General features: G+C 41.5%; 1 protein-coding gene across 2 annotated transcripts in view; it reads right to left on the reverse strand.

Moving 5' to 3' along the window:
* Positions 1–23,708, reverse strand: part of csmd3b (CUB and Sushi multiple domains 3b) — a 927,060-nt gene that overhangs the window by 723,731 nt on the left and 179,621 nt on the right. For both annotated transcript variants that reach the window (XM_069920534.1, XM_069920535.1), the window contains exon 4: positions 3,070–3,157. In XM_069920534.1, coding sequence (XP_069776635.1) covers positions 3,070–3,157 — 88 coding nt within the window. The remainder of the gene's footprint in view (positions 1–3,069; positions 3,158–23,708) is intronic.

Genomic DNA, 23,708 nt, shown 5'->3' on the forward strand with positions numbered 1-23,708 from the left:
AAAATGCAGTTTCTTTGGGAAACAATATCAAGGAAAATCCTTAGGGCTTCTTTTGGTATCTTAAGAACAAAATAATAGTAAGGGATAAATTGGTCACTTTGAAGATCAGAGTGGTCAGCTATGTATCGAGCCAAAGGAGATGGGGACATATTAAATATATATTTTTTCAGTATTTACTCAGGAAACAGGCAAGAGTTGTTGGAAGTAAGGAAAACAAACAGTTATTCAAGGAACCTATGCAGATTAAAGAGGAGCAGCTGCTTACTGTCTTAAACCAAATATGGGTGGATAAATCCCCAGAGCCTGACAAGATATTCCTTCAGGCCTTGAGGAAGGCTAGTATAGAAACTGCAGGGGCTCTGGCAGAAATATTTAAAATGTCCTTACCCATGGGTGTAGTGCCAGAGGATTGGAGGGTAGCTCATGTTGTTCCGTTGTTTAAAAAAGGCTCCAAAATAACCCTGGAAATTATAGACTGGTGAGCTTGTAATTATTTGAAGATGTTCTACAGGATTAGATATCCAATTATTTGGATAGCCCGAAACTGATTAAAGATAGCCAACATGGCTTTGTGCATGGGAGGTCATGTTTAACCAATCTGATAGAGTTTTTTGAAGAAGTTACCAGAAAAGTTGATGAAGGAAAGGCTGTGGATGTTATCTACATGGACTTTAGTAAGGCCTTTGACAAGGTCCCATGTGGGAGGTTAGTCAGGAAGGTTCAGAAGCTAAGAATTTATAGTGAAGTAACAAAATGGATTTGACAATGGCTGGATAGCAGAAGCCAGTGAGTAGTGGTGGATGATTGCTTCTCAGACTAGAGGCCTGTGACAAGTGCTGTGCCTCAGGGGTCAGTGCTGGGACCATTGTTATATGTAATTTATACTCAATGATCTGGATGATAATGTAGTAAATTGGATCAGCAAGTTTCCAGATGACACAAAGATTTGAGGAGTCTTGGAGAGTAAATAAAGTTTTCAAAACTTGCAGAGGGATCTGGATCAACTGGCAAAACAGCAGATGGAATTTAATGCAGACAAATGTGAGGTGTTACATTTTCGAAGCACAAACCAAGAAAGGACATACATGGTGAATGGGAGGGTACTGAGGATTGCAATAGAACAGAGGGATTGGGAATACAGATACATAATTCCCTGAAAGTGGGATCACAGGTGGATAGGGTTGTAAAGAGAGCTTTTGATATATAGGCCTTCATAAATAAAAATATGTATAGGAGCTGAGATGTTACGGTAAAATTGTACAAGGCATTGGTGAGGCAAAATTTAGAGGAGTATTGTGTGCAGCTTTGGTCACCTAATTACAAGAAAAATATCACTAAGATATTAAATCTTCTCTGCACTCTTTCTAAGATGTTGCCCAGTCTTCAGGGACTGAGTTACAGGGAAAGGTAAATAGGTTTGGACTTTATTCCCTGGAGCATAGTAGAATGCAGAAAAAGTTAATAGGGAAGCGTTTAATATTATGAGTGAGATAGACAGTAAATGTAGATAAACTTTTTCTGCTGAGGCTAAGTGAGATACAAACCAGAGGACATGGATTAAGAGTGAAATGGGGAAAGTTTAGGAAGGAACTTCCTCATAAAGAGTGTAGAGGGAGTGTTGAAATAGTTGCCAGCTGTGGTGGTGAATGCAGGCTCAGTTTTAACATTTAAGAAGAATTTGGATAGGTGCATGGATGGGAGAGGTTGGGAGGGTATGGTAAATGTGTAGTTCAGTGGGACAAGAGAAAATAATGGGAACTCCAGCATGGACTAGAGGGGTCTGCTTCTGTGCTGTAATGTTCTATGGTTCCAAGAGGAAGAACCTGAACATTTTTGTCAAAAATGGATACAGATGCATGTGATTCATCCTGTTTTTCGGGTCAAGGATAACCAGCAAAGTCATTAGTTGAACTGAAATCAGCTCTGTTGCAATTCTCACCATTCAGAAATGTGACCAAGCTCCATTTTCAATTCATGTTCAATTCTAACTCAGTGTTAAAGGCGGATTCAATTTCAACGTTTAAGAAGATTTTGGACAGGTACGATGATGGGAGAGGTATGGAGGGTTATGGGTTCAGGTCAGTAGGACTGGGCAAATAGAAATGGTTGGGGCCTGTTTCTGTGCTGTAGTGTTCTACGGTTATCTCCAAGTTCACGAGCTCTTAACTTGTGAAATAACCTTTCGCAAAGCAATATATAGAATACTTTTTAAGAATCAAGCAGGTTGCATTGATTACTTTTTATCAATCCACTGAACCCTAATCTTCTCAAAGAACTTTAATAAATTGGTTCCCCTTCATACTAACTCTACTTGGCTAGATTGTAATTTTCCAAATGATCTGCTGCTTTTTTTTTTAAGTAGTTGATTATAATGTTTTTTGAACCATAAACATTATTCTGAACAATGTACCGGCACTCATTTCTTGCTTCACATCTTTTTGAATACTGATGTGTAGAAATAAAACTTTGTTACGACTTCAAGATATTTGGAAAATCAGAATCAATGAATCTATTCTTTCTCTGACCACTTCTTTCAGGATGCATCGGAACCAGGTAAACCATGTGATCCACAAATAATCCAGCAGTGGTTATTCTCACATTTATTTCATTCTATTCATTTCATTGAGGTTATTTGGGTCAAATCTAGAATGTCAGAAGGTTCTCAACAGCAAAAGGTTATTTCTTTCAATTTGAACTCTGTGTGTCCATAAGATGTGCTCAGCAGCTAAATTTATTTCAGTTTTAAAAAAAGACAATCAATTTCAACACTTGGCAGAAAAACAAACTTGATTAGATTTTAGCCCAAATTTAATGTGGCAAATAAACAGCCCCACCCACCAAATAGCATCCCTACTCCTCCCACATGCCAAGGGAAGCAGATATATCATCTCCCACGTCTACTGTCTGATATCACAGGCATTCTAGAAAAGGATTGGTTGTTTTTCTGTCACAGTTGCTCTGCAGAATGATAGGGGATGGTGGGTCAGTGGGTGAAGAATTTTTTTGAAAATCGGTTGCATTGTTAACCTATAATTGCAATTCACAGAAATGTTTAAATTAATTGGTTACCTAAAATCAGAACCAATTCTGACTCCATGTTCAGGCTCTCCAGGATCTGGACAAGAATTGGATGCTTGCTTTACTCCTCCCTCATTCACTGTAAAAGATCGCAAACAAACAGAGATCCATCAACATACATTAAAAGCAGAAACAGGATTTTTTTTCCATTAACAATTATTTTCAGTAATTTCAGTGGAGTTCTGGTGAAAAATATTTGTGATAAAAGTCAAGATGGTCTCAATATTATATTTTGTATTGCATAAAATGAAGCATCAAAATAAACTGAAGTAAAACCACATGGTTTCTTACTGTTCAAACATAAAATATGCAATAAAAGCCTCGTTATCTGTAATTCAAGCAACCAGCATCCTCAAGCAACCGGCAAAAAAAAATTGAGGGAATAGGTAAAAAAAATGGATGTTTAAAATTGGCACATCTCGCCGTAAGTTGGCCAGTCATGCAACACACCATCTCAAGCAACCAATAAATTCACTTATCTGGCATCTACTAATCCCAGATACCAGGGGTTTTATTATTAGTGCTGAATTTATGCAAGAGACTGATCTCATCACCAAAATAGCCATGGATCTGAAGGTTCTAATTAAAAGAAAAATGTGTATTTAAGTAGCTTCATTTGAGTATTCAAACTTCCTCTTTCTCAGCATTCAATATAATTTTTTTTCTCTAATCCCAGCCACAATTAATCACAGAGAAAATCGTGGAAACTCAGTCCTGTGGCTCATTGCTCATGATGACCATCAAGAGGCCTTTTTTTTTTTACTAATCCAATCCTATCCATTCAAGATACAATATATTGTCATGTAATAAAAATAGGGCTATATAATATGAAATAGTTTTTGTCTGTCATAAGGCAGATGGATTTGCTATCGGCAGAAATTGCCAGACAGTCAAAGAAAGAGAAACAAAAGAGATTCCCCCACCCCCCGCCAAGAGTCACCAAATTTCTGTGGATTAGTGCTCTTGCAACCTCCGCAGCCACACAGACTCCAGTCCAAACCAAACCATTGGCAACCCGAGCTCCAGATCCGAACTTCCAATATAATTATGAACCCTTCAACACCCTTGGCACCCTCTCGCATCACAGTTCTGATATGTGATCCCCTTCAGCCAGTTTCAAGCCTGTCTCCAGCAGTCTTCAGCCAGGTGCAAGTCCCTTAACCGAAGTCTTCAGCACACACAGCCACTGTGGATTCCTCACATTGAGTCAGCTGCAGCCCTCGACCTTGCATGGTTTCTTCAGCTGCTGAACTCCTCACTGCCGCCATCCCATGAGTCATCTCTTCTGCTTCTTCCTCTCAGACCACGCAAGGATTGGTATCCCCATTTTCTGGTACCCTGCGCCAGTCTTCCGGAGTTTGCAACCTCTCATGGTTGCTGCCGATCATGCGCACTACCATCTTGGGTCCAGATCCCATAGTCAGGGAATTTTAAATAAAACCAACATCAGCTCCTTTAACGGTCCACTGGAAGCCTGTACGGAGCTGATGGAAGTCAGACTGAGCTGTTGGAACTGGCAGGAGTGCTGTGTCTCTGCTCTCTGTGGGTCTACACCAGCGGCAGTACTGTTGTTACAGCAGGTCTGTCAGTACTACCATTTTTTTTCCTCACATCACCATTTGCCCCAGAATTTTGTCACCAATTAACTCACATTTGTGGAAGGAAATCGATATGCCTGGAGGAAATCAGCTTCAGGAATACATGCGAAATCCACACAGACAGAACCAGAGACTGGGATCATAACTGGAATGTTGGAGTTGTGTGTTAGCAATTCTATTAAGCTGTGCCACAGACATATTATCTGGGGTGACATTGATGACAACGTGCAATGGTGAAATTGAACCAAAAGCAAGATGATGAACCAGCAGCTTATCTGCTTTTATTGGCGATAGATTGTTTCTGAGGCCAATGGTAAAATATCTCTTTTAAGCAGGAACTGTGCCAATGGGCCATTAAATTAATGACAGCAGTGACGTGGAGCTTGAAGAGCAAATTTTTGATTGAGACACAGGAATAAAGCATACTGGCAGGGCAATTGTGATAATCAGTGATCGTTGTGAAGAATTTATGGGGAATGTTCTTACACCTCAGTGGATCTTATCAGCTGATGATGCACATCGTGAACCCTGAGCATGGTTTTGTATGAGGTCAGGTGTGTGGTGGCATCAAATGCAACCTGCAGTAATATTAGTCGATGGGAAAGGTTGAATGCCTTGAAGCACATACTGAATGCCATGGAGAGTGCAGTCTTCAAAAGGAGGGTACATGGAAGAAAAGCAAGTGTGAAGATTTTAAGTACCCAATGTTTATTTTTGCCAGAATGAATTGATATATCCAACAAACAATTCCAAGTGCCAATGAGATTCCACTTCAAATCTTCAATAATATTTAGCTTTCCTCTTTTTGGCCAAGTTTCAGGAAGATTGCATTTCGTTTGACTGCAATTTTACACCAAATAATTGAAACCAATCCAGAAGATAGCAGAATGTGGGTGCAAGAGTTTCTGCAACTCTTTCAAAGTAATCAGAAATATCCCACTGGATGCCAGACACTTGCAATAACTTGCAAAGCACCAATATTAAATTACACACCAAGGTGAATTTCTGCCAACTGGGATCCAATAATCATCAGAATCAGATTTTATTGTCATGAACAAATCACAAAATTTGTTGTTTTGCGATCGCAACACAGTGCAAACATTCATATAAACCACCTTACAACAATAAATTTTTAAATAATCGTCCTCAAAAAGTGTCTGGTTCATTGATTATTCAGGAATCTGATGGCAGAGGGGAAGAAGCTACACTTGCGCCACTGAGTGCTCGCCTTGAGGCTCCTGTACCATTTTCCCTAATGGTAACAGAGTGAATAGGGCATAGCCTGGGTGGTCAGGGTCTTTGAGGATAGAGAGTGCTTTTTTTAAGCTCTTGTAGATGTCCTCGATGGATTGAAGTCTGGTGCCATGATGTCGCAGGCCGAGTTAACAAACCACTGGAGAGTTTTCTAATCCTGAGCGTTGGCACCACCATAGCAGACAGTAATGCAACCAGCCACAATGCTCTCCATGGTACACCTTATTGCTGGTTAAGAATAACTACAAGAGATGGAATCTTCTCAAGGATACATACAACCCAGGCCATGCCCTCTTCTCACTGCTACCATCAAGAAGAAGGTACAGAAGCCTGAAACTAAACACCCATGGCACAAAGAGACCCTGTTCCCTTCAGCCAAGAGTTTTTTTTTTAAATATGTTCTGGGCTTTTTTAAAAAAATGCATAGTAACAATTTAAATTTACAATATTAAACTTTTCTCACAAACAAACACAAAAAAAATCCAAACAGTCCCTCCCTCCTTCATCCCTTTCTATACATACAAGTCCATTCACCGTCAGAGCTTACATATATTTTTAAGTATATAGAGTACAGTTGGGGAAACAGTTTTTGTGTGTGTGTGTGTGTGTGTGTGTGTGTGTGTGTGTGTGTGTGTGTGTATACACACATACGTACATATATATATACACACATATATATATGTATATAGACACATACATACATGCACACACATATATATATATACACACACACACAGACATATATATATTTCTTCTTTGGCTTGGCTTCGTGGACAAAGATTTATGGAGGGGTAATGTCCACGCACACATACATATATACACACACACACACACACACACACACACACACACACACACACACACACACACACACACACATATGTATGTAACTTTTTTTACATTTTTATTAGTATCTGTGCCCCTAAGAAGTCCAGATATGGCTGCCATACGTTAACAAAAGAGTCCTATTTATTCTGTGATTTTCTTTCCCATAGGTATACAGCGGTTCATTTCCACAGACCATCATGCTGTCAGTAGAGAGGAGTCAGACTTCCAAGTGATCGCAATATATATTTTTTCCGCTACTGCCAGAGCTATTTTTAAAGATGCGATTTGATATTTGGTCAAGTTGTCCATGAAATTACCTATTAGATATAGCTCTGGGTCACCTGTGAAGGTCACTCCTGTATCCTGGTTAATTTTTCTGCTATTTCTTGTCAAAATGGCCTCACTTTCATGCATGACCACATGGTGTCCAACATCTGAAACACATTTCTGAAATTTCAGCATTTGATCTATGTAACTTTTGTAGGGTAAGATATGATTGGTGTAAAAAAAATATACTGAACCAATCCATATCTTGCATTTATAATTGATGTCATGCTGTCCTTACACCAAGCTGACCTGCTTCGTTATGAAATCACCACACCTAAGTCCGACTCCCATCGTTCCCTTGACCTCTGCAACCCTGGTTTTGCACTCTCTCTCTGGAGAGCATAGTACATCGTTGTTATAAATTTGGATGCATTCCACATCCAGACCATTCATTCAGTTTTACTAATTTCAGGTGGGGTCAACATTGGTTCTTTTATCTAAGCTGGAGGGAACAAAAGAAGGTCCATTGGCCATTCCATATTTGTGTTTCAATTGTTCAAAGGACAAAGAGTTCCTTCTGTGTAACAATATATCTTATACCTTTGTCATACCATAAATTTAATATTCTATTGCCCATATTCATAGGCAATAACATATTTTTACACAATGTTGTTTTATTGATATCCCTATTTTTTCCCATACATTCATTAATTTCTTGCTATGTTATTATCAAATATATTAGAATGGGGTTATCCATCTTTTTCTTTATCTATAAATGGAGTGTCAAATCACTAAAGACCTTTTCTTCCCCCTTTTCCATTGAGTACATTCCCATATGAACCCAAGGTTGTCTACAGCAAAGAAGGCAGCAAGAAATCTAGCCTGTGTATCTTGGTAAAAATTTTTAAATCTGGAAGTCCTTCCAGCCCGAAATCCCAGGTCAGATTTTCCATTGGAATTCTTGATACCTTATTGTTCCATAGGAGCTGTCTAATATGATTGTTTCATAGCTTTAAAGTGTTTTTAGGTAATTGAATAGGCAGTGATTGATAAAGGAATTGCAGTCTTGGCATCACTTTCATTTTGACACAGTTAACCCTTCCAACCAAAGTAATCAGTAAGTCTCTCCATTTCTGTAGGCCTCTTTCTATCTACCCAAGAAACAGAATATAGTTTGGACAGATTCTTCAAATAATTATCAATTGCTATTCCAAGACATTTTATTCCATCTGTCTTCCACTTACATTTATTTCCTTTTTGGTACCTTTCATATAAAAAAATTGTTAATGGCATTATCTCACTATTATCCATATTTAATTTTTCCAAAGATTTAGCTGGTTCTGAAAGCACTTAATGGCAAATAGACTGATTTTATGTTCTTTTTGTCTGATTTTGAAACCCTTTATATCCTGATTCCTTCTTAGCATCTTTGCCAGCAGTTCAATCACTAAAGTAAAAAGTGCTGAGAATAGGGGGCATCCCTGTCTGCTTGATTTACTCAAGAAGAACACTACCAACATCCGATTATTTTTTATTACTTTAGCTTGTGGTTTATGGTATAAAGTTTTTATCCAATTTATAAATGTTTGCCCATACTAAATTTTCCAGTATTATAAATAGAAAGGGTCATTCTAAAGGGTCAAAAGCTTTTTCCTCATCTCGGGAGACTGTAATACTTAGATTTTGTTTCAATTTTGCCATGTGTATAATATTAAATATTTATCCTAGACTACTTCAGGAATGCCTTCCATTAAGAAATCCTGCTTGGTCCGTATATATCAGTTTTGGCAAGTATTGTCCTAACCTATTATCCAGTGCTTTTGCTAGTATCTTATAATCAAAATGAAAGTGATGCCTGTCCCGCATCGGACTTGTCAGCCACAAACGAGCCTGCAGCTGACGTGGACTTTTTACCCCCTCCATAAATCTTCGTCCGCGAAGCCAAGCCAAAGAAGAATAATCATCATTTAATTAGTCTGTATGAAGTTTTTTTTTGTGGGTCCCTATTATTTATTGGTGACCCTATAATAATCATGGTTTAGTATGACTCCGGAAAGGTAGTTATTTCCACAGCTTGGCCCAGGATTTCAATTAAAAGGGGCATTAATATTTATTTGAATTTACTATAAAACATAGGTGGAAATCCATCCTCTCCTGTGATTTATTCACCTGTAGGGTGCCCATGGCCTTTTCAATTTCTTCTCTTGTGAAGGGAGTATCTAATTCTATCCTTTCTCTGTCTTCCAGCCTTGGAAGTTCACCAAAAAATTTTTCCATTTCATTCTAATCTAGTAATTCTGATTTGTATGGTTTTGAACAATATTATATCAATGTGTTGTTAACTTCTTTTTGCTTATATACTACATTGTATGTTTGTTTTTATATCATTTATCATTCTCTGTGTTAATCTGCCAAGCTAAAATTTTGTCTGCCTTTTCACCCAACTCAGAGTATTGTTGTTTAGTTTTTAATATAGCTTTATATGTCCTAAATTTTTGTATTGTATCTTAGCTTTATTCTGCAGTAATCTGTATTCTTCTTGTAGTCCTGTTCTTTGATTTTTTTTTTCCTAATTCTTTTCTATCCTTCTCCAAACAGTTTACTTCTGTCACACGTCCCATCTGAAGATTCTTTGTATAGGATAAAATTTGCCCACTTAAATATACTAGGAGTGCGTCCCATATCAGAAAGCAATTATTAGTAGACGGCAGATTTGTTTCACTAAATATTTGTCTCTATAACTTCGCAGGTCTGTTCTTTTAAGCAATGTAGTATTGAGAGGCCATCTGTAAACTTTCTCTTGCTTTTCCATTATTGCCCTAGTTAATATTAATTGAGAATGGTCCCATAGAAGCCTTGCTAGATATTCTCTTTTTATCACTCTACTGTTTAACTGGGCAGACATTAAAAATAAGTCAATCCTTTTGTGAGAGTTGTGCACCCTTGTGTAAGAGTAGCCTCTCAGTGGGATTCAATTGCCTCCATACATTGATAAGATTTAGAATTTTCATACATGAAATTGTGTTTTTTTTTGCTGCTTTCATCCTCATTATTGTTCTTGCTGAATTAATCTAGTATTGGTTCTAAGCAGAAATTAGTCTCCTCTAACTAATATATTTTGTCTTCCCTCTGCTATTTTTAAGAAAATATCCTTCATAGAGTTCATCATCATAATTGTGTGCATAAATATTCATAAATGTCCAGGCTTCTCCATAAATTTTACAATATGCCACTACATACCTTCCAACTTGTTCAATCGAGGTATCTTCTATCAACAATGGTGTATTTTTATTCATTAGAATAGCCAACCCCTCTTGCCTTTGAACCAAAGTAAAATGATATTAATTTGTCCCACCCATCCTCTTTTTAATTTATCACGTTCCAATTTGGTAAGATGTGTTTCTTGATAGCCTTTTGACCACTTGCTGCCTTTTCAGATGTCTCTGACAATTGGAGACGTGTTTTTAAAAAAAAAACTAAAGCAGACTTAAATGTTGAAAATGTTATAAAAATAAAAAAAATAGAAAAAAATATTTTAGACGAATTAAAAAAGATTAAGAGGAAAAATTCAAACCGACTTATGTGCCCTTTCCTTTCTAATCTTTGTACCCAGTCCCATTCAGATGAATAGAGTCTACATACACAGGCCCTGTCAGGCATCCAGTCTCAGAGCTAAATCTGGGGCGTATCAGCTCAGCTCTGTTGCTGGACTCAGAATAGAAGTTCAGATACATGCACTTTCTTGCTGCCTTGTGCAGGGTCAGGCATCAAGTACAAGCTAATTTGCACACTGCAGATTTTCCAAAATTTCTCCCACTACTCTTGTTTGACCCATTGGGTTCCTCCAGCAGATTGTGTTTGGCTTCCTTTCCCTCCAGTTCCTGTCCTTGTTTTATGCCAGGAATATTTCGCGTGAAGACACATTCATTGATCAATCTCCATAAATTTGAAATAAGCTAAACATCACATGAGGTCTTCATCAGCTTGCTAACTCATGTTATCTACATTCAAAATGTTGCTCAGTCCAACTGATCAGCATATCTCTGAGCTCCATTCCTTGCTTCAAGTTCTGTCCCTGGAGCTTAGTTTTACTCCCACTTTCAAAAATATAAACAATGAAGAAAATAAGATACTTGTGCTATGAGCAAATGTTCAAAATTCCCATTTGTCCCCAAAGTCTTTCACATATGTCCTGAATGTATGGAAAAACACCTCAGCTGTCAGATAAAATCTGGGAGAAAAGTATATGGTTAGTTAATAATTAATTAGATTTCTAGAATTCTCTGCTTTATTAAATTAAATGCAAGATGAAACGGTCAGCATCATTGAAAACAAAAAGTAGCAACATAGGTGACTCCATTCCTTAAGTGCAGTTCAATTTAAATCCATGAAACTAAATTTCCTGAATGAGTACCATCGGCAAACATTATTTTGCATAGCTTATTCAGATTAGCAGCTTGGCAATCATTTGGGCATATTAGTTAGCATTATAGCCAACATGGAGCTCCCTTTATCCAGGCCTTGGGCAGACTTTCTATTTCCCACAAAACTACATGCTGGACCTTATACTTCCTTGAGAAAACCACAAACAGTAAAGTTCTTTTTTATGCCACTTCACATTGCATTCTGTCTCACCCTCTTAACTCCATCAAAATAAACTTTGAAAAGGGGGGAAAAAAAAATTGCAAGTGGTGCAGTATTTCCATTGCAACAAAAATAACTCCAACTCTAATTTGAAATTATCAGGCCCTCATTATTTGTAAAGTCAAGAGTTTCCCATTATAAGAAATACTTTAGTTGAGAATTCAATTTTCTGAGGAATTTTGTTCAGACAGTAAACATCCTTTCCCTGTGATTTGATGCCTGGTTATTAAATTGTAATGTTCGAGTCCAAATCCATTTTTTTTCTGAGGTCACTGACAAATACTGAGAAATCCCTGGGATGTTTGGTTTGGAAAGTATTTCGCAGCCAGGTGTTTCCTCATAAAAGAACGGTTGATTATCATTCACCAGTTTGTCTTGCTATATATCAAAGTGCTTTAACATTGAACAAGTAATTTGTTGCTAAATGCAAGATTCAAAACCAAATTGCCAATTGTGGTCAACTAAACATTGCAGAGATTAAATGCTTTTCCACTATTTAGACAATGTAAGCATAGATATTCAATGTGAGGATACAATACTGTGGCAGGTTTAAAAGTTTAAGTTTAATGTCAATTTATAGCAGTACAGTGAAGAGAATCCTCCTGCCAAGTATCTAACAGGTCAACTCAAACCAGCATATTGATGTATAAAATAGAAGTCCTCAATGAACAATTAAATTCAGAACATGCTGAGAGCCAGATCACAGATATTTCAGTCCAGTGATCCATTCTTTCTTTGGCTTGGCTTCGCGGACGAAGATTTATGGAGGGGGTAAAAAGTCCACGTCAGCTGCAGGCTCGTTTGTGGCTGACAAGTCCGATGCGGGACAGGCAGACACGATTGCAGCGGTTGCAGGGGAAAATTGGTTGGTTGGAGTTGGGTGTTGGGTTTTTCCTCCTTTGCCTTTTGTCAGTGAGGTAGGCTCTGCGGTCTTCTTCAAAGGAGGTTGCTGCCCGCCAAACTGTGAGGTGCCAAGATGCACGGTTTGAGGCGTTATCAGCCCACTGGCGGTGGTCAATGTGGCAGGCACCAAGAGATTTCTTTAGGCAGTCCTTGTACCTTTTCTTTGTTGCACCTCTGTCACGGTGGCCAGTGGAGAGCTCGCCATATAACACGATCTTGGGAAGGCGATGGTCCTCCATTCTGGAGACGTGACCCATCCAGCGCAGCTGGATCTTCAGCAGCGTGGACTCGATGCTGTCGACCTCTGCCATCTCGAGTACTTCGACGTTAGGGATGTAAGCGCTCCAATGGATGTTGAGGATGGAGCGGAGACAACGCTGGTGGAAGCGTTCTAGGAGCCGTAGGTGGTGCCGGTAAAGGACCCATGATTCGGAGCCGAACAGGAGTGTGGGTATGACAACGGCTCTGTATACGCTTATCTTTGTGAGGTTTTTCAGTTGGTTGTTTTTCCAGACTCTTTTGTGTAGTCTTCCAAAGGCGCTATTTGCCTTGGCGAGTCTGTTGTCTATCTCATTGTCGATCCTTGCATCTGATGAAATGGTGCAGCTGAGATAGGTAAACTGGTTGACCGTTTTGAGTTTTGTGTGCCCGATGGAGATGTGGGGGGGCTGGTAATCATGGTGGGGAGCTGGCTGATGGAGGACCTCAGTTTTCTTCAGGCTGACTTCCAGGCCAAACATTTTGGCAGTTTCCGCAAAGCAGGACGTCAAGCGCTGAAGAGCTGGCTCTGAATGGGCAACTAGAGCGGCATCGTCTGCAAAGAGTAGTTCACGGACAAGTTTCTCTTGTGTCTTGGTGTGAGCTTGCAGGCGCCTCAGATTGAAGAGACTGCCATCCGTGCGGTACCGGATGTAAACAGCGTCTTCATTGTTGGGGTCTTTCATGGCTTGGTTCAGCATCATGCTGAAGAAGATTGAAAAGAGGGTTGGTGCGAGAACACAGCCTTGCTTCACGCCATTGTTAATGGAGAAGGGTTCAGAGAGCTCATTGCTGTATCTGACCCGACCTTGTTGGTTTTCGTGCAGTTGTATAATCATGTTGAGGAACTTTGGGGGACATCCGATGCGCTCCAGTATTTGCCAAAGCCCTTTCCTGCTCACGGTGTCGAAGGCTTTGGTGAGGTCAACAAAGGTGATGTAGAGTCCTTTGTTTTGTTCTCTGCATTTTTCTTGGAGCTGTCTGAGGGCAAAGACCATGTCAGTAGTTCCTCTGTTTGCGCGAAAGCCGCACTGTGATTCTGGGAGAATATTCTCGGCGACACTAGGTATTATTCTATTTAGTAGAATCCTAGCGAAGATTTTGCCTGCAATGGAGAGCAACGTGATTCCCCTGTAGTTTGAGCAGTCTGATTTCTCGCCTTTGTTTTTGTACAGGGTGATGATGGTGGCATCACGAAGATCCTGAGGCAGTTTACCTTGGTCCCAACAAAGCTTGAAAAACTCATGCAGTTTGGCATGCAGAGTTTTGCCGCCAGCCTTCCAGACTTCTGGGGGGATTCCATCCATACCTGCTGCTTTGCCACTTTTCAGTTGTTCGATTGCCTTATACGTCTCATCCAGGGTGGGACCCTCATCCAGCTCTAGCCTTAGGGGCTGTTGAGGGAGCTGGAGCAGGGCGGAATCTTGGACTGAGCGGTTGGCACTGAAAAGAGATTGGAAGTGTTCTGACAATCGGTTGAGGATGGAGATCTTGTCGCTGAGGAGGACTTTGCCGTCTGAGCTGCGCAGCGGGCTTTGGACTTGGGGTGAGGGGCCGTACACAGCCTTTAGAGCCTCGTAGAAACCCCTGAAGTCGCCAATGTCCACGCTGAGCTGGGTTCGTTTGGCGAGGCTAGTCCACCACTCATTTTGGATCTCCCGGAGTTTGCGCTGAAGATGGCTGCATGCGCGACGGAAGGCTTGTTTCTTCTCTGGACAGGACGGCTTTGTAAGGTGAGCCTGGTGGGCAGCTCGCTTCTTTGCCAGCAGCTCCTGGATTTCCTGGCTGTTTTCGTCAAACCAGTCCTTGTTTTTCCTGGAGGAGAAGCCCAGTACCTTTTCAGTGGATTGCAGTATGGTAGTCTTCAACTGATCCCAGAGGGTTTCAGGGGACGGGTCCGTGAGGCGGGTTGCATCGTCGAGCTTTGCTTTGAGGTTTGCCTGGAAGTTTCCTCTCGCTTCGTCTGACTGCAGGTTTCCAACATTGAACCTCTTTCTGGGGGCTTTATTGTTCCTGGGCTTTGGTTTGAAGTGAAGGTTGAGCTTGCAGCGAACCAGCCGGTGGTCAGTGTGGCATTCCGTGCTAGGCATGACCCTGGTGTGGAGCACATCTCGTTTGTCACTTTTTCGCACCAGGATGTAGTCCAGGAGGTGCCAGTGTTTGGATCGGGGATGCATCCAGGTGGTCTTAAGGCTGTCCCTCTGCTGAAAAAGGGTGTTTGTGATGACAAACCGCTGTTCTGCGCAGAGCTCCAACAGGAGGCGCCCATTGTCGTTGCACTTGCCGACGCCATGCTTGCCCAGGATTCCTGGCCAGGTTTCTGAGTCTTTGCCGACACGAGCGTTGAAGTCGCCCAGGATGACAACCTTGTCAGCTGTAGGGGTGCGTTGGATGAGGTTGCGCAGGTCAGTGTAGAACTTGTCCTTTTCTGCTGGTTCCGCCTGGAGGGTTGGAGCATAGACACTGATGAGGGTAATGTGACGCTTGTTTTGAAGGGGGAGTCGCATGGACATGATTCGGTCCGAGAGGCCTGTCGGAAGGTTTTCGAGTTTGGAGGCAATGAAGCTCTTGACCATGAAGCCTACACCAGATAGGCGTCGTTCATCTGAAGGCTTGCCAGACCAGTAGAGTGTGTAGCCCGCGCCGTGTTCTTGGAGGCTGCCTACATCTGCCAGGCGGACTTCACTGAGAGCGGCTATGTCGATGTCAAGTCTGAGGAGTTCATGTGCAATGAGGGCAGACCGACGTTCAGGTCGGTGGCTGCCAGCCTTGTCTAGCATGGTTCTGATGTTCCAGCATGCTAGCTTGAGTTTGTGAGCATCTTTTGAGGGGGAGGACGTGGAGGCGGAGGACGTGGAGGCGGAGGACGTGGAGGGGGAGGACGTGGAGGGGGAGGACGTGGAGGGGGAGGACGTGGAGGGGGAGGACGTGGAGGGGGAGGACGTGGAGGGGGAGGACGTGGAGGGGGAGGACGTGGAGGGGGAGGACGTGGAGGGGGAGGACGTGGAGGGGGAGGACGTGGAGGGGGACGACGTGGAGGGGGAGGACGTGGACCTGTCCTCAGGCCTGCGCAAAGGAGCTTTTAGGTGGGGTGCAGTGCGCGCAGTACTGGCCCCACCCTTTACACCCATGGTTCGTGTGCCGTGGCCAAGCAAGCTGGGACGTGGCAGCGAGGTCCTTGGGTCGTAGGTTTTATATCGGAGTGGCCTTCTCCTATGCAGGTTTCTTACCCGGGCTGGAGGGGCCTGCCTCCCCTCCTAGGTCGGACCATACTGCCCGGACCGGTGCCGAGGCCGCCGCAGCTCACCCTGTGCCTGGACTGGGGCTGCCGCCTCCCACTCTCTGCCCGGATCGGGGCCTCCCCCTGCCCCACTTGACCGAGGCCGGGGCCGCCGTCTCCCCCTTGCTCCTGCCCGGATCGAGGCCGCCGCCGTCTACCCTTCGCCCGGACCGGGGCCGGGGCCGCTGCTGCTCTCCCTGTGCCTGAACTGGGGCCGCCGCCTCCCACTCCCTGTCCGGACCGGGGCGTCCGCCTGCCTCTCTCGACCGAGGCCGGGGCCGCCGTCTCCCCCTTGCTCCTGCCCGTATCGGGGCCGCCCCGATCCATAACACTACGCAAAAGGCAATTTCATGGTCAAAATGGAGGTTCTGGACAAAAATGGAAATAACAAAGGAAACCTGTCCCCTGAGGCAGGGCTGAAATGACAACGTGCTACAGAACCAGTAGGAGACAGCAAAGATCCATTCCCAGATAAACTCAATGCCGAATGCACCTGATTTGACCAGCAGAAAAAAAGGATGAACCACTGCGAAATCCCCTGATGATTCTCAGTTCTCAGTATTGAAGGATGATCTTGCAGGAGAGTGAATTCAAGGAATGCATCTGGTCTAGAGGGAGTACCCAGTCAAGTACTAAAAACCAGTACTGACCAACTTGCAAATATATTCACAGATTCTTCAACATCTCACCCAGGAAGGCTTGGAACCCATCTGTTACACAGGCCTCAATCATACTGGTGCCCATGAAGAGAGTGGTAACCTTCTTAAATGACTATAGATCAGTGGCACTCACATTTACAGTGATAAATAATTTTGAGTGTTCAAGCATATCACCTCCTATGAGCAGCAAGGTGGATCTGTTCCAAATGGCCTTTGCAGCAAGTCTATAGCAGACACAAGAGAAACTTGTCCGTGAACTACTCTTTGCAGATGATGCCGCTTTAGTTGCCCATTCAGAGCCAGCTCTTCAGCGCTTGACGTCCTGTTTTGCGGAAACTGCCAAAATGTTTGGCCTGGAAGTCAGCCTGAAGAAAACTGAGGTCTTCCATCAGCCAGCTCCCCACCATGACTACCAGCCCCCCCACATCTCCATCGGGCACACAAAACTCAAAACGGTGAACCAGTTTACCTATCTCAGCTGCACCATTTCATCAGATGCAAGGATCGACAACGAGATAGACAACAGACTCGCCAAGGCAAATAGCGCCTTTGGAAGACTACACAAAAGAATCTGGTAAAACAAGCAACTGAAAAACCTCACAAAGATAAGCGTATACAGAGCCGTTGTCATACCCACACTCCTGTTTGGCTCCGAATCATGGGTCCGCTACCGGCATCACCTACGGCTCCTAGAACGCTTCCACCAGCGTTGTCTCCGCTCCATCCTCAACATTCATTGGAGCGCTTTCATCCCTAACGTCGAAGTACTCGAGATGGCAGAGGTCGACAGCATCGAGTCCATGCTGCTGAAGATCCAGCTGCGCTGGGTGGGTTACGTCTCCAGAATGGAGGACCTTCGCCTTCCCAAGATCGTGTTATAAGGCGAGTTCTCCACTGGCCACCGTGACAGAGGTGCACCAAAGAAAAGGTACAAGGACTGCCTAAAGAAATCTCTTGGTGTCTGCCACATTGACCACCGCCAGTGGGCTGATATCGCCTCAAACCGTGCATCTTGGCGCCTCACAGTTTGGCGGGCAGCAACCTCCTTTGAAGAAGACCGCAGAGCCCACCTCACTGACAAAAGGCAAAGGAGGAAAAACCCAACACCCAACCCCAACCAACCAATTTTCCCCCGCAACCGCTGCAACCGTGTCTGCCTGTCCCGCATCGGACTTGTCAGCCACAAACGAGCCTGCAGCTGACGTGGACATTTACCCCCTCCATAAATCTTCGTCCGCGAAGCCAAGCCAAAGAAAGAAGAATAGCAGCCCTTGAACACCTTGACAGTAATGATCCATTCATCAGAATTCTCTTTATTGACTACATTTAGGCATTTAACACCATCATCCCCTCGAAACTGACTCAACACCCCACTGTGTAGTTGGATCATGGATTTCCCCAACTCCAGACTACAATCAATAAGGATGGTGAAAACATCAACTCAACAATCTCCATCAGTACCAAAGCACCACAGGGTCACTTTACACCAATGAATTTGTGGCTCGGTACGACAAATTGTAAAAATTTATAAGGACATCACTTAGAGGTTAGAAATAAATCTGATCTCGTACAGGTCTGCAAATGTTACATGCTGCCACAAGGCTAATTGTGTCCTATTGAATCCAACACAGTTGCTGGAGAACTCATCCATATGTTAAATTGTGTCCCGTTGAATTGCCCCACAGATATAACAAGAGATTGAACTAATTATCCTGAAATCAACACAGATTGTCAGGTGGAGACAGCATTAATACTACACTGCCAGAGATCACACAAAGAATGGCACAATGAACAAAAACAGGAACAGAATCATTCTTCTTATGGGACAAATTAACATCTTATAATTAAACTTGAAACCAAGCCAGATGAACAATGCAACCCAATGAAACTTACAAGTAACATGTGAGACTCTATCAAAGGATCAAAACTCTAAGACAATTATCAGGCTAATGTATAAGACTGATCATTTCCCATTTCCTCTTGTATAACATAAATAATTTCCACCCACTTGTATTAAAAGCCAATCAAACAAAGCATGGAAATAACTTGCTTGTAATGTTATGTACTGGTGAATATGCAGAAATATGGTTCAAAAAGGGTACCCTTGCCACCTGTAATTGGAACAAGGTTCAATACAAAATGAGAGTCAGAGATGAACTCATGTCTTGTATCCCTTGTTCCCTCCAGCGTAATAATTGTGACCGATGTGAATAAACTTGGTTGAATTCGCCATGGTTCTGCTGGGGATTTCCATTTTAGCATGATCAGACTTTAACACAATAATGCAATCCATAAAATTTGCTGATGTAGTGGATTGTACAAAGAGATGAGTCAGAATATTAGGAGGGTTATTGAAAATTTAGGTGAATGATGCATGAACAATAACCTCTCATGCAATGTAACCAAAACCAAGGAACTAATCGTGATGTTAGGAGGGGAAAATCAGAGGTGCATGATCCAGTTGATCATTGGGGAAATCAGAGTTGCAGACATGACCAAATTTAAATTCCAAGGAGACTATACCAGAAGACCTTTCCTGGACCCAATGTACTAATGTTATTGTGAAGAAAGCCCATCAGCGCCTCTACTTCCTCAGCAGTTTGTGGAGGTTCAGTATGACATCAGAAACCTTGGCAAATTTTTCCAAACTTTTAGTGGAAAGTGTGCTGACAAGCTGAATTACAGCCTGGTATTGGGGGACCAATACTGATGAGTATTGCAAAAGCATTGCAAAAGGTTGTAAACACAGCTCAGTACATCACAGACAAAATTCTCCACAGCATCAAGAAAATCTCATGAAATGCCGCTGTCAACAATCATCGAGTCACCACACACCCCACCCCACTTCCAGGACATGCTTTGTTTTTGCTGCTGCCATCAGGAAAGAGTTATGGGTGCCAGAAGATTCATACCTCCAGGTTCAGGAACAGTTGCTACCCCTCCACTGTCAGTCTCCTCAACAACAAACACAGAGACTCATGCAAGAACTCATACTTTGCACATTAGCTATTACTAAATATTTAAATTTTTCCTGTATTGTACAATTTGTTCACATTTCTTTCTTATTTATATTTCTTTCTTTTGCATATGTGTCTTTCTTCTTCTGTACAGTTCACAGATACTGTTGAGCAGAAATTCTGCCTTGCCCACATGAAGAAAGAATCTCAGGATTGGATGTGATGTCACCTGTATTCTTTAATTTGATCTTTGATTCTTTTGATTAATTTAACTTTAAAGGATGTGCTCAATTAGAGAATATAGAGTCACAATGACATTGATGAATTCATACTAAAGAAGGGCAGTGTTGTGGATTTCATTCAGGAAATTGATGGCTGCAAGGAAGAAACCCATTTTAACCTTTTTTGGTGCACCCATTCACACCCTTGAATGTCCTCCCCAATGGGAGCAGGGAGACGTGAATGTGTCCTGAGGGTGATGGGTCTTTCAGTATGATGGCTCCCTTTTTAGGGCAGCAGGAAATGCAGATGGAATCCATGTAGGGGAGATAACTTTGAGTGATGTTCTAAGCTGCATTCACCAGGTTCTGCAGCTTCCATCCTTGAGCAGAGCAGCTCCTACTGCCATGCTATTTTTTTTTAATGCACCTTCATCAGTTTGGTAAATATTCACTAATTATGACTTTGTGCAGACATTAAACTATAGATCCTTAGAACATGACAGCATAGAGAATAGGCTCTTTGGTCCTTCTTATCTGTGCCAAAATATTATTCTGCCTTATCCCACTTACCTGTACCCAGTCCATAACCCTCCATAATATGTCTTATCCATGTACCTGTCAAATTTTTTAATTAAATGTTAAAATTGAGTCCACATTCACCATTTCAGCTGGCAGCTCATTCCACACTCCCACTATCCTCTGTGTGGAAAAAAGTTCCCCTAAACTTTTCTCCTTTCACCCTTATCCCATGTCCTTTGGTTTGTACCTCATAAACCCTTAATGGAAAATATCTATTTGCATTTATTCTGTCTATCCCCCTCATAATTTTGCAAAGTGCTATCAAATCTCCCTTCATTATTTTATGCTCCAAGGAATGATGTTCTAACTACTTTAATTTTTCACTGTAATTCAGTTCGTGAAGCCCAGCAAGCTTCTCTATATTCTTTCAATTTTATTGATATCTTTCCTGTAGTTAGGTGACCAAAACTGCACAAAACACTCCAAATTTGGCCTCACCAATGTCTTCTACAAATTTACCATAAAATCCCAACTCTTAACACTCAATAATTCAATTCATGAAGGCCAATATGCCTAAAGCTGTTTTTACAACCCATCTACCTGTAATGGCATTTCAGGGAATGATGTAAATGTGTTCCCAGATCACTCTGTTCTACCACAAATTTCAGTAACCTACCATTTACCAGACATTTCCTACGTTAGTTTGCTCTCCAAAATGCCACACCTCACACTTAAATTCCATCTGCAACTTTTCAGGCCATTTTTCAACCTGGTCCAGATCTGCAAGTTTTGAACGCCTTCCTCGCAGTCCACAATGCCTCCAATTTTAGTGACATCCACTAATTTGTTGATCCAATTTGTCACATTATCATCCAAATCATTGATGTAGATTAAACAGCAATGGTCCCAGCAATGATCCTTGAGGAACACCACAAGTCACAGATCTCCAGTCTGAGAAGCGATCATCTGGCTACCACCCTTTACCAATTTTGAATACAGTTTACTAACTCACCATAAATACCCAGCATCTGAATCTTCTTGACTAACTTCTCATGTGGGATCTCATCAAAAACCTTACTGAAGTCCATGTAGACATTTTCAGCTTTCATCAACATTTCTGGCAACCTCCTCACAAAACTTTAATATTAGCAAAACATGACATATCACACACAAAACCATGTTGACTGTCCCTAATCTGTCTGTAGCTATCTAAATATTTGATACCCAATCTCTTAGGACACCTTCTAATAATTCACCTACTGCTGATGTCAGGCTCACCAGCCTATAGTTACCTGGATAACTTTTGGAGCCTTTTTTTAAAGCAACTGATCAACACGAGCTACCCTCCAATCTTTTGGCATCTCACCAGCGGATAAGGACATCTTAAATATTTCTGCAGGCCCCCTGCAATTTCTATAATAGCCTCCATCATAGTTTGAGGCAATATCTTGCCAGGCCCTGAGAATTTATTCTCCCTTTGTTGCTTTAAGACAGCAAGCACCTCCCTTTTGAATCTATGTAGGTTCCATGAACTCACTGCTTGTTTTCCTTACTTCCCACGACTCTGCTATTTTCCTAAGTAAATGCAGATTCAAAATAAAAACCCATTTAAGGTCTCCCCCATCTCATTTGGCTCCGTGCAGACACTTGTTAAAAATGCTTCTGATAATTCCACTTACAGCAGTATTAAGCAAACGTCACCAAGAATAATTTATCAAAGCAAAACAAGACACATTTTAAAACACTATTCAACCAAATGGATTTATGAAACAAAAATGACAATAATTTTAACTGTATCAGTGGGAGTGGGAACTTGAAACAGGACTTCAGTTTTTAAAAACATGAAAAATATGATCCTAAAAGATCTTGATAAAATGAATGTGATAAAAATTCCTCTTGTGAGAATCAAGAGCCAGGTTAAAGATAAAGAATTACCAATTTAATACAGAGGGCACCAAAACCTTTTCTCTATGAAGGTTTAATCTTTGTAAGTTCCTAGATCAAGCAAGCTTAAAGAAACTTGTAAGGCATTTTGCATATTCATGAAAAGTACTGTACATGAGAAGCAAGAGGATTAACATACTCAAAGACAAAGGAGGACCAATTTATGTTTGGTGTCAGAGGAATTGGATGACGTGCTAACTTTATACTTCTCATAGGTGCTTACCAAGGTAAAGTACGCAGACAATATACAGGAGCATAATGTGCAGATTTAAGGGATTCATAGTGATTTGATAGTTTGGATATATAATTGGCTGGCCACAGAAGTCAAAGGGTAGTAGTGGAAGAGTGTTATTCTACCTGGAGGTCTGTGACCAGTGGTGTCCCACAGGGATGGGCACACACACACACACACACACACACACACACACACACACACACACACACTTAAAAAAGCTCTGGAAAGAAATCAATATGAAGAGGATGGAGCAATATTGAACAGGTGCAAGTTGCAGAATTTTAGTTAGATTTGGACATCATGTTCAGTACAGACACTTGGGTCTTCTGTGCTATAAGGTTCTATGTTCTCAAGAATAATGGAGGCAGAGAAGTGAGAGCCAGTGATCTATTCCTGCTCCATATTTGTTGCCAATTGTGCCCAATGCAGAAACAAAGCATAGAACCTATATTGTGCTTTTTTTTTATTAATTCATTGGGTTATTTGCATTTTAGTTCAAATATGAAATAGATTATAGAGGGATAATTAAAAAGAGATGGTTGTTAGGCTCAAGCAAAATTATTTAACATTTGTAAGAAATAACAGTTTAATTTTACCACGTCATATTTAATCTTCTATTCCGCATGGGAATAATTATGCTAATTGAAATATTTAATTAAAATGTATGCACATTCTCTCTTAATAACTTAGTTCCCAGCTTGCTTGCCAGCATTTCATGCAGAACCAGGTCAATTCATCTCTTTAGGATTTGAAAAGGACTAATAATTTTCAGGATGAGACCTTTTTACACGGATCATTAATTGTCAAGAACATTTAACCAAGAAATAATCCTCATGTGACTGTTGTTCGATCTGATAAGATGTAGAAAGAGGGATTCATTGTGTAATATGAACAGCCCAGGAAAGTGCCAAAATATACAAGGAGGACATAAAAGAAGAATTGCTTTCTAAGACACACATGAATATTTTATGTTCAGTTCCCCTGTTATTGAATGACTTGGCAATATGAGAGATGTGATTAAGTAACCACTGAATATAAAGGTCAGTCACCTCTAAAATACATG

Source organism: Narcine bancroftii, chromosome 2 (assembly GCF_036971445.1).
Source record: "Narcine bancroftii isolate sNarBan1 chromosome 2, sNarBan1.hap1, whole genome shotgun sequence".
NCBI classification, from domain to species: Eukaryota; Metazoa; Chordata; class Chondrichthyes; order Torpediniformes; family Narcinidae; genus Narcine; species Narcine bancroftii.